The 12,642-nt window shown below is 46.7% G+C and overlaps 1 protein-coding gene across 1 annotated transcript in view; it reads left to right on the top strand.

The window, feature by feature from the left end:
- LOC149445445 (uncharacterized) overlaps nucleotides 1-10,422 on the top strand; it is a 59,851-nt gene extending 49,429 nt beyond the window's left edge. The window contains 1 exon segment of the mRNA XM_089653842.1: nucleotides 8,185-10,422. Within this exon segment, the coding sequence (XP_089509968.1) occupies nucleotides 8,185-9,397 (1,213 nt within the window). The 3' untranslated portion in view covers nucleotides 9,398-10,422.
- Nucleotides 10,423-12,642: the final 2,220 nt, after the last annotated feature.

Below are 12,642 nucleotides of genomic sequence, written 5' to 3'. Positions count from 1 at the left end.
CTGGTTCCAGGTTGGAGCAACTCCCTAAGCACTCTGGGAAGTTTTATACAGGTGTTAATGAGCCCACTACCTTCAGCTGGGCTCATTACCTCAGTACTAAAGGACTCAGCACTTCCCTCTAGTGGGACAAATCCCCATAAAGCCTGAACCTCGGACAAATGTATTGTCCATCCAGGACACAACCAGGTGATTTCACCTGCCTACTGTCACATACCCCCCCCTCTTGTTTCAACCTTGGGGTTGTAACACCAGTAGCCAGGCAGGCATGAACCCGGGATAAAGCATCCACATTTCCCATCTGGACTCCAGGGCGATGCTTCACCATGAAGGTAAATTCTTGTAGGGCCAGAAACCACCTATTTACCCTTCTATTGGTCTCCTTATTTTGAGCCATCCATTTCAGGGGAGCGTGATCTGTGATCAGGTCAAAGTGTCTGCCCAGCAGATAGTACCGAAGGGAATCTAGAGCCCACTTTACCGCTAAACACTCCTTCTCAATGGTGGCGTAATTTTCCTCGTGAGATTTTAGCTTTCTGCTGAGGTAGATAACCGGGTGCCCCTCCCCCTTCCAAACCTGGGACAGCACCGCTCCTAAGCCAACATTGGATGCATCCGTCTGGACCACAAAGTCTTTTGAGAAGTCTGGTGAGTATAGGACTGGCTGTGTCAGGGCTCCCAGGTATGACCAGAGGTGTGTGACTGAAGCAGGGAAACGCAGACCTCAGATATGTTATAAACAATATAATTTATTAACACTAACAGTACAAACATAAACGCAGTGCAATACTAAACATAACACAGTGCAAACAAACCAAACCACCCACAGATAACAGTATATACAAGCAAGCGTCGTCAGGCAGGCCGGGTCAATATCAATTGGGCAGGTAGGTACAGGGGGAGCAAGCGGAGAATGGTCGGGGTCACAGGCCAGGTTCAGCAGGTAGCAAGCAGCATAGTACAGAGGGTCAGGCAGCGGGATGGTCCGGGTCACAAGCCAGGGATCAGAACAGGTAGCAAGCAGCGTAGTACAGAGGGTCAGACAGAGGGATGGTCAGGGTCACAAGCCAGGATCAGAGCAGGAGAAGTCAGCAAAGGAACAGAAACAGGATGCAGGACAGATACAGGGCCCAGGACAAACACAACACCAAGGCAGAGTCTGCAAGTCTGGCCATCCCTTAAATACACCAGTATCATCAGTTCCAGGTGTTAGCTGGCTGAAAGGTTGAGTCTCTGATTGCTGGGAGCACCCGCTGGCCAGCCCTGGTACTGCAGATCAAAAGGCAGGTGAGTCCCACCATTGCTGGCCAGTCCATTCCTAACAGGCTGGCTACATAAGGCCCTTTTTAAAGACTGGAAGGCTGCTTCAGCATCAGGGGACCACTTAACCATGACAGACTCCTTCCCTTTTGTCAGGTTGGTCAGGGACACTGCCAGAGAAGCAAAATGGGGGATGAATCGCCGATAGTAGCCAGCAATTCCTAGAAAAGCCCGTACCTGCTTTTTGTTATTTGGGCGTGGCCAACTCTGTATCGCTTCCACTTTGTTTATCTGAGGTTTTATTACCCCTCTCCCAATAGTGTACCCAAGGTACCTGGCCTCCTCCTGTCCAATCGTACACTTTTGGGTTGGCCGTAAACCCAGCTTTCCGTATTGAGTCTAGCACAGCCTGAACTTTTGGCAAATGTGAGGCCCAGTCTGCGCTATGGATAATCACATCGTCCAAGTACGCTGCAGCATACTTCTGATGGGGACGAAGAATCTGATCCATTTTTCGCTGAAAGGTGGCCGGTGCATTCTGTAACCCGAACGGCATTCTTTTATACTGGAATGACCCTTCTGGGGTTACAAATGCAGTCTTCTCCTTTGCCGACTTAGCTAGGGGAATTTGCCAATAACCTTTTGTCAAGTCTAGTGTTGTCATGTACCGGGCTGCTCCCAGTCGGTCGATTAGTTCATCTATCCTTGGCATGGGGTAGGTGTCAAATTTTGTAACTTTATTCAACTGTCGAAAGTCGTTACAAAATCGCCAGCTCCCATCTGGTTTGGGCACCAACACTATGGGGCTGGACCAGTCACTTTGGGACTCCTCTATCACCCCCAAATCTAGCATTCTCTGTACTTCCCCACGTATTGCCTCCCGTCGAGCCTCTGGGATTCTATAGGGTTTCAGTTTTACTCTTTCACCCGGTGGGGTGATAATGTCATGCTCCACCCCTGAGGTTTGTCCCGGCAGCTCAGAAAAAACCTCTGTGTTGCGGAGCACAAACTCTTTAGCCTCCTGTTTTTGATTTGTAGACAACGTGACTGTTATTCCAACCTCCGGAACCAAGCAGTTAGATGGCGCTGGTGACAAACCCTCAGCAACTAGGGATTCCCTGTCCCTCCAGGCCTTTAGCAGATTAATGTGGTAGATCTGCTCCGGTTTCCGCCTTCCTGGTTGTCTGACCCTGTAATTCACCTCACTCACTTTCTCAATCACCTCGTATGGGCCATGCCATTTGGCCAGGAATTTGCTTTCAACCGTAGGGATTAGCACTAGCACTCTATCTCCTTCAGCAAACGACCTGGTCTGGGCGGGGGGGATTGTACACCCTCTGCTGCGCTAACTGTGCTTGGGACAAATGTTCCTTTACGATAGGCATGACCTGGGCAATTCTATCTTGCATTTGGGCGACGTGCTCAATCACACTCCGGTGGGGAGAACTCTCACTTTCCCAAGTTTCCTTGGCGATATCTAACAGCCCCCTTGGGTGTCTCCCATAGAGCAACTCAAACGGAGAAAACCCTGTGGAGGACTGGGGTACCTCCCGGATGGCAAACATCAAATAGGGTACTAAATAATCCCAACCCTTTCCATCCTTATCTACCACCTTCCTTAGCATTTGTTTCAGGGTTTTGTTGAACCTTTCCACCAACCCGTCAGTTTGGGGATGATACACAGAGGTGCGCAACTGTTTTACCTTGAACAGTTTGCACAGCTCTTTCATCACCCGGGACATAAAGGGGGTTCCCTGGTCCGTCAGCAGTTCCTTTGAAATACCCACTCGGCTGAAAACGAGGAATAGCTCCTTAGCTATTGTCTTGGCCGAGGTATTTCGGAGTGGAATTGCTTCTGGATAGCGGGTGGCATAGTCGAGTATGACCAACATGTACTGATGCCCCCTAGCGGATTTCACCAGCGGACCTACCAAATCCATGGCAATCCTTTCAAAGGGGACCTCAATGATGGGAAGAGGTACCAGTGGACTACGGAAATGGGGCATAGGGGCCGACTTCTGACACACAGGGCAAGAGGAACAGTAATTTTCCACCTCCTTAATGACCCCAGGCCAATAGAACCGCTGCAGTACTCTTTCCCGTGTTTTCTCCGCCCCCAAATGACCCCCAAGGATGTGTCCATGGGCCAACTCCAACACCAACTTCCTGTAAGGTCTGGGCACCACCAGTTGCTCAATGGTTTCTTCTGCCCCCTGAGCAACTCGATAGAGTAGGTCCCTTTCCACAAGGAAGTATGGATAAGCAGCAGTTTTCTCAGGACTCACTAGTTGGCCATCTACTTTTACTACATTTTCCCGGGCTTTTATCAGTGTGGGGTCTTTCAGCTGTTCGGTGGCAAAATTTTCCCTATGCACCTCTAAATCCGAGAAATCCACAACCGGCAGATTTTCAGCTGAGGAGGCGGGCTCCTCCCCAGTTCCTTGGGTCTCCCCAGCTAGTACCGACAAGGGGAACTTGGGAGAGACCTCACCACACTCAGACGCTTTCTGGGATTCACCTTCCTGGTCTGCAGGGGAGACAGTGGGGGGGTCAGAACAATCCCAGAGTTCCCAGAATTTTGGAAAATCCCTCCCCACAATGGCATCATGTGGTAAATGAGGTACCAATCCTACCTGATGAGACAGGTTACCTTTGGGGGTCTCAAAAAACACAGTAGCCACGGGATACTCCCTAGTGTCCCCATGCACACAAATCACTGCCACCTTTTTATGCCCAGAGACCTTGGTAGTGACCATCTCCTCTCTTATCAAGGTTACCAGGCTACCTGAATCCAGCAACCCCACAATATTATTTCCATTAACAGTCATTTTGCACAAATGTTTCTCAGTGCCTGGGCTGGCCGTGCATACCACTGTCGCAAACAGCGACTGACGTCTATTGCTCAGAAAGTCACACTGCATAGGCTCATCCACCACTGGGCAATTGGCTGCAATATGTCCCTCTTGCCGGCAGCGGTAACAAATAATTTTTTTCACCGCTTCTTGCGGCCTTGGCCTTCCTGGCCGCTCTTGCCAGACATTGGGTAATACTCCCACCCTCTCCACCCTCACCCCTTGTAGTCATCTTACCCGCCGCTGGGGATGGTCTGGTCTTAGGGTGGAAAGTCTGTGAGTCTCTGGAAGAGGAGGTCAGGTTCTCAGTAGCCAAGTATCTCTCCACTAGATCCACCAGCTTGTCTGCAGTTTCTGGGTCTCCATGGCTGACCCACTTTTGAATAGTATTAGGCAGAGACCTTAGGAACCGATCCATGACGACACGTTCCACAATTTATGGGGCGGTCAAAGTCTCTGGCTGCAGCCACTTCCTGCTCAGGTGAATGAGATCATACATCTGTGACCTGGGAGGTTTCCCAAGCCGAAAAGTCCAATTATGTACCCGCTGAGCACGGACAGCGAGGGTAACACCCAACCGGGCCAAAATTTCCACTTTTAGCACATCATAGTTTTTGGCTTGGTCCGGCTCCAGATCATAGCAAGCTTTTTGCGACTCTCCAGTTAATAATGGGGCCATCAATCCAGCCCACTGTTCTTTAGGCCACTTTTTCCTTTCAGCAGTCCTTTCAAAGGTGGTTAGAAACACCTCCGGATCATCCTCTCCCGTCATTTTTGGCAATAAACGGCCCGCAGAAAATGATGGTGTTTTACCAGAATCAGCCTCAGTCTGCTGCCTCTGCTGGAGCTGCTTCAAAACAGCCTCAATTTGTTTCTGGTGTTTCTGGTCCTGTTGCACCAGCAATTCCCTATGGCGGACCTCTGCTTGTTCCAAGGCCTTCTGCTGGGCTGCAATGCTCTGCTGGAAACTTGCATTTGCCTGCTGTTGATTGGCATTTGCCTGTTGTTGATTGGCATTTGCCAGAGCCAACTGTCTGATTATCTCCTCCATGCTGGCCTTTAGTTACCACAACTGCCCGCCGTCCTCCACCATATGCAACAGGGTTAGCTCGGCAGCGGGTGTGTGTGACCCCCTGGATGGGTGCACAACACAAAAAAAGATAGGCACAGCACAACAATAGTGGAGGTGAACACAAACAGGTGCAATTTATTTACAATATTTACAGAAAAAATGATAAACAAAAGAAACATCAAAATAAATCCTGGCCAACTTGGCTACTTACTGCAACAACAGCTTTTCCCTAGCTACCCACTAGGTACAGCCTGCTGCTATACCTAGTTGCTAGTACTGGGAGGTTAGCCACACAGGCTTTGGTCTTTCTGCACACAGGTAACAGGTCAGCTTCCCAGACAGTTCAGGCACAGATCTGGTTCCAGGGTGGAGCAACTCCCTAAGCACTCTGGGAAGCTTTATACAAGTGTTAATGAGCCCACTACCTTCAGCTGGGCTCATTACTTCAGTGCTGAAGGACTCAGCACTTCCCTCTAGTGGTACAAATCCCCATAAACCCTGAACCTCGGACAAATATATCGTCCATCCAGGACGCAACCAGGTGATTTCACCTGCCTACTGTCACACCATATAGTAATTCATCCCCCATATAGTAATTCATCCCCCATAGTAATTCATCCCCCATATAGTAATTCATCCCCCATAGTAATTCATCCCCCATAGTAATTCATCCCCCATAGTAATTCATCCCCCATATAGTAATTCATCCCCCATATTAATTCATCCCCCATATAGTAATTCATTCCCCATATAGTAATTCATCCCCCATATAGTAATTCACCCCCCATATAGTAATTCATCCCCCATAGTAATTCATCCCCCATAGTAATTCATCCCCCATATAGTAATTCATTCCCCATATTAAGTCCCCAAGTCCCCCCTGTCAAGTCACTTACCTTTGCTCCGCGCGTTCCTCTCACTGTTCCGGTGTAGCATGAAAATCTGTCTCCTATGAGGATCTGTCCCCCTCGACGTATCTGCGCATGTGCCAGTTTCAGGCATTAGCAGCCGATCGGCGATCTCCGGCACATGCGCAGATACGTCGAGGGGGACAGATCCTCATAGGAGACAGATTTTCATGCTACACCGGTCTTCAGGGCGGACTGTGAGAGGAGCCTAGCTCCCCTCACGTTCGTCACGCTGCCCCTCCTACACACATCCTGACAGCCATCCTGACAGTATCACGCTCCGCGAGCCGGATTAAAAGGTCCACCGGGCCGTAGTTTGCCCATTGCTGGTCTAGAACATGAACTCATGAAGACAATGTGTGGATTTTGTGTGTGATGTCACAATCATAAATCTTACATTTTACAGATGATATTTTCTCTCATTTCCTTGATTTAGAGTGGAGATCCAATCGATATAGAATTTGAGGTGAAAGCAGAAGAAGAAGAGGCGTATGTGAGGGATGATCAGCAGTCTATGGAGGAGGATGGAATAACGGGGACATTTATAGAGGAGGACACTCCTACAGAGATCAGCACAGGTGGGTCATGAACACTAAATCCATTCCTCCACCCATACTGCTCACTGATTGGTCCAGAGTAGGGCGGGGACTGGGTGATATCAGCCTGTAATCCCCTGGTCACTTTCCTGAGCTGTGTTCCCCGTCCTGTATTCCTGGATTTCTCTCGGATAATCTTCCTTCTCTGTGCTGCAGACACAATTTATGTATCTAGACTGGATTTATGGAGGTTCTGGGGTTCAGCTGGCAGAAATATGTTCATTTTCACTATAGACTTTACTAGATCTGGGCACCTGGGGTGAGTGATTTGGGTATTCTGTCCCATGTCCGGGTCTAGTAAGATCTCTGACAGAACATTTCTCCCAGGGTTCCTTGCTCTGTGGTCTGCTGGCTGTGCCGGGTGGAGGGATATGTCTGTAGTGTCTCAGACCCAAGACACTGAGTGCAGTCTCAGGAGATGGGAGGCAGCGGTGTGGGATCTCTGCAACTTGTCTACAGTAAACATTTAATGTTCCACTGATTACTGAATACCAATATTATGAGTCCTGACCCTTACACTGTATAATTTATATTGTACATTACATACTCCTGACCCCTGCACTATATACTCTATGTTGTACATTACATACTCCTGACCCTTACACTGTATACTCTGTTGTACATTACATCCTTCTGATACTGTATAGTCCTAACATTTGTATCCTATATAATAGGTTGTACATTACATAGGCGTTACTTCTTTTACACCCATTTCCTCCCAGCTGGACATTTTATATCGGATGATGTGATTGGAGCACAGACTTTTACATGGTGATAATAATGTGATAACATCCTCCAACTTTGGACCCTTAAACAGAAAGTGATAATGAGGGAGGAGTCAATACCCCAATGATGGTGGTCTTCAGGATCAGTCCAGTCTTCATCTTGGTTGTTCTCCCCCCATCCTCACTCTCTGACCTCTGGTGGGGCTCAGCCCCGCTGTTCTTCATGACTAAATCATGGAGTAAATAAGGAAGTGCAGTACTTCTTGTGTTGGGAAGATGGCGATGAGTGATAGAGGGGGTGGGGACCCTCGTCCTATAATCCCCTCATCACTGTCCCTCCTATAAAAGACAGTTCTGGTTGTTTCCTCACTCTCTGACTAAGGTCCATGAATAAAGAAATGACCTGGTAGGAGATCAGAGGAGCCATTTCCTAGTTCCCTTGAGGGTGGAATTGTAAGCTCCTCAGAGACCAAGCTGCCTGATGTGGGCGGAGTCCTGGTTTGGGGGAACCAATCAGCTCCTGTCTAGTAATCCTCTTTGTCTTTGTATTTTAGTCCATGGCCGGGAGATGAGGAAAACCTCCGAGGATTGTCTCACTTTGTCTCCAGACTGGAAAGTAGAAGATGAGGACATCACACAGTATAGTCCAGGAGAAAACCCGGCTCCCTCCAATGTCCATCCGGCACCACCCAGTGTAGCTGGACCATCAGATTCCTTGTATCCTGAGGAACCTCAGACTGTGCGGGACCGGGCCGGCCTTCCAACAGGGAAGAGCTTCTCCTGTACTGAGTGCGGGAAGGGTTTCAGTTCTAAATCCCTTGTTAATAGGCATAAAAGATGTCACACAGGAGAGAAGCCGTATTCCTGTCCTGAGTGCGGGAAATGTTTTTCACAGAAGTCCAGTCTTTACACTCATCAGAGATCTCACACGGGGGAGAAGCCGTATTCCTGTCCTGAGTGTGGGAAATGTTTTTCACAGAAGTCCCAGCTTTTCAAGCATCAGAGATCTCACAAGGGCGAAAAGCCATATTCCTGTCCTGAGTGTGGGAAATGTTTTTCAGAGAAGTTCAGTCTGCACAAACATCAGAGATCTCACACGGGGGAGAAGCTGTATTCTTGTCGTGAGTGTGGGAAATGTTTTTCACAGAAGTCTCATCTTTCCACACATCAGAGATCTCACACAGGTGAGAAGCCACATTCCTGTCTTGAGTGTGGGAAATGTTTTTCAAGGAAGTCAAATCTTTCCACACATCAGAGATCTCACACAGGGGAGAAGCCATTTTCCTGTCCTGAGTGTGGGAAATGTTTTTCAGAGAAGTCCCATCTTTACACACATCAGAGATTTCACACAGCTGAAAAGCCATATTCCTGTCCTGAGTGTGGGAAATGTTTCTGTTTTCAATCCGGTCTTACAGTGCATAAAAGATCTCACACAGGGGAGAAGCCATATTCCTGTCCTGTGTGCGGGAAATGTTTTTCACAGAAGTCATCTCTGTATACACATCATAGATTTCACACAGGGGAAAATTCATATTCTTGTTCTGAGTGCGGGAAATGTTTTTCAGATAAATTCAAGCTTTACATACATCAGAGATTTCACATGGGGCAGAAGCCATATTCCTGTCCTGAGTGCGGGAAATGTTTTTCACAGACGTCTGATCTTTACAGACATCAGAGATCTCACACAGGTGAAAAGCCATATTCCTGTCCTGAGTGCGGAAAATGTTTTTCACGGAGGTCCAATCTTTACACACATCAGAGATCTCACACGGGTGAGAGGCCGTATTCCTGTTCTGAGTGCGGGAAATGTTTTTCACAGAAGTCCCATCTGTACACACATCAAAGATCTCACACGGGGGAGAAGCCGTATTCCTGTCCTGAGTGTGGGAAATGTTTTTCATGGAAGTTCAGTCTTCACAAACATCAGAGATCTCACACGGGGAGAAGCCTCTCTCCTGTCCTGAGTGAGGGAAATGTTCCTCACTGAAGTCCTGTCTTCCTGTACATCAGGGGTCCCACACAACCCTGGAGGTGTATTAGTGCCTTGAGTGCGGGAAATGTCTTCTAGATGAATGTTGCTGGACATCCCAGCTCTCATGTGGGGAAGAAGCACACCCTGATATACACCTCAGATATACTCCATGGCTGATCTTCATCATGGAAGAAACAGTTGATAAGGAGATGAGAGGCTCCCAAAGACGTGGATGAAGTGTGGGACCGGGTTGGCCATTGATATCAGGAGAAGAATAAAAATGGAGTCCTGACCTGTCATTGGCTGAGTACCTTTTGTGGTGGGAGATTTCACAAACACTTAGAGGTCTGATTTTTATATAAAAACCTGCTGATCGGCTCAGTGAATTCCAGTAAAGGGCTCTGTGTTTACTAACAACACAGGACTCTGTACACAGAGCAGAAATCTGGCAATTTATTCTCTTTGTAAAGCAGAAAGAGAAATCAGCCCCATTAGTATGAGCAGCACGGATCACACACAGGACACAGATCGCACACAGGACACGGATCGCACACAGGACACGGATCGCACACAAGACACAGATCACACAGAGGACACAGATCGCACACAGGACACAGATCACACACAGGACACAGATCACACACAGGACACAGATCACACACAGGACACAGATCACACACAGGACACAGATCACACACAGGACACGTATCACACTAGTGAACAAACACAACAATTTCCATGTTAAATCGATGTAAAATGTTTGATCAGCTCAGCAAATCTCCCGAGGACATTTGGTTAATCCCCCATTACACAGAAGGGGCGTACAAGAACTTTCCCGGGGGGGGGGGGGATTGCTATGCCGTGTTTTTCAAGAAGTCAGGAGATGGGAAGTATGTAGCAGATATATTACAATCCAAATTTTAGGCCTGAAGATTAGTTAAACCCCCAAACATATATTTCTGAAATCAGAGGACGTGCAGAATAAAATGGCGGTAGGTACAATCTTTATGTCACATGATATTAAATCAATAGTTCATCAATGTTACATTTCAGTACAAATACATTCATTGTAATCTTAGAGCACATAGATGACATTTGTTACTTAGTTTTTTCTGCAAATAATGAGGTTGTGCCGAGTAAATAGATACCCAACATGTCCAGCCCTAGAATTGTGTGTGCGGATGACAAAACTTCAATAATGGCCCATAGGGGGTGCTATAAATGCCTTTCCTGGTCCTCGGTGTAGAGGTGACCCTGAATAATGGATGGAGAATGATTGCTCTCACTCTGCCATGCATGGCGTGATGTAATGTGTGTGGTGCAAGCCATGTTTTGGTTGTATGTAAGAGGGGATTCAAAGATTTTGATTCTGTGTTTGGGTGTAAGTTTCATTGTTTTCACATATCTTTATTGCTATCATAATTGACCATTATCCCCCTATAGGATTTTATGGTGAGGGGTTCTCTGTAATGAGACATCAGGACCCTGATTTACTAAGACGTGCGTCTACCAGCAGACTCTGACCATTCAGGCAGACTCAGTTAAATCAGTCAAGACCTGTCAGTCTTCTGAGCGACGTCTAGCAATCTCATTGACGAACGTCTACTTTGCTATTAGTAAATGTGGAATCGCGTCTGGCACATTTTTAGGTGCAATACCGGATATGTTCACTAGATGGCGCACAAGTGCGGGCTTTGTACCATTGGTGTTTTCCTGTTAGCAAAAGAGAATACTTAGAATGTAACATAATTAGTACTCCTATATATTTATTTTTTTTTTTGCTGTTTCTCCAAAATGATGAGACAACTGATGCATTTACTAATGAATGTCTTACATTCTATTTTCAGATGTTAAACATTTACACTTATATCTCAAATAATTGGGAATGTCTAGTTCTAAGTTCCCAATATAATTATATATCTTCATTCTCTGTAATCATGTAACTATTCTATGTTAAAGACAAGTGCAGCGCTATAAATGCATGTGGTCAATAATGAACGCATGGAAAAACCAAAAAGTGCAAAGAATTGCAATAATGATGTAAACTGGTAAATGGTGCTAAAATAAGTTCCTATAATCATTCGTGAATAATGGAATGTCCTTGGTGTGAGAGTACCAACTCAGGGAGTGCCTATGAATGGCACGTGTGGTCTCTCCAAGACGGACAGTAGTGCATGAACTCGTGAAAGGTAAACCACCCTTGGGACTGGTCTACACTCACCAGAACAAAAGTATTAATGTGCATGGGTTATACACATCACACATCTGGGGGTGCAGCGGTATGCTGGCAGCTATGGGTTAGTCATCCAGCTCCATCCATCCATCAGGGTGGGTGCCCAAATGGTCCTGGGGAGGAATTAGCTCAGCCACAGGAGCCAGAAAGGTGCTTAATAGTGTAGTACACTGTCACAGGGGTGGATGACCTTTCACGAGTTCATGCACTACTGTTCGTGGTTATATTTATCTTGTGTAATACCATTTTAGTAGTCTATATCATTTGACCAGCGCTCGCTCTATCATTTTTAAACAATGTAACTATTTTACATTGTGTCTCAATTTGCGTCTCCCACAGTGGTTTAGTGGTTAGAGCTCAGAACTTACAGCACTTGGGTCATGGGTTCTAATCCCAGTTATGGCTACATCCCAGTTTGCATGCTTTCCCTGTATGGATGTGTTTCTGCCAACACTCAGAAGACATGCTGTTAGGTTAATTGGGCCTAGTACATGGCTGAGTTTCTGCCCTTAGATTATAAGCTCCTTGACATTTATGAATGTTCAAAAAATGGAGATCAATTTTCTGGGTTGTGTCAGCGCCAGGAATATTGATCAATCAACTTTTTTATCTTCTTTTAAATCTGTCTCCTTATACAACTTAACCCCCTCCCCCACCCCATCATCACCTGTCCCATATGCAAATCTATGGATCACCGCCCCACTCTTTTTAACTATTTACTGATCAAGTGAATGTGTCTCATTTTCTATCAGCTACAGCTCAGATCTCACATTATTATACGATTGCTGATTGTATATCACCACTAGTCTGTTTGAATTCACAATTCCTGGTCAGTCCTGTTCCCTTACCTCTAATAATCTTTAGGGCCAGTTCACACTACATGTGTTTCAGTTGCTTTTTCGGCATCACAAATGCACAGAAAGAAGGTTATATGGTTGTCAATGTCATAGTTCACATCAGCGCTTGCATTTTCGGTGCATTGCAGGTGCTGTAAACAAAGTTGACCACGCTGCATTGTTTCTGCACA

This window comes from Staurois parvus, unplaced genomic scaffold (assembly GCF_062004578.1).
Source record: "Staurois parvus isolate SC_StPar_1 unplaced genomic scaffold, SC_StPar_1.0 ptg000721l, whole genome shotgun sequence".
Taxonomy (NCBI): Eukaryota; Metazoa; Chordata; class Amphibia; order Anura; family Ranidae; genus Staurois; species Staurois parvus.
This window is presented reverse-complemented; position numbering and strand designations above follow the sequence as displayed.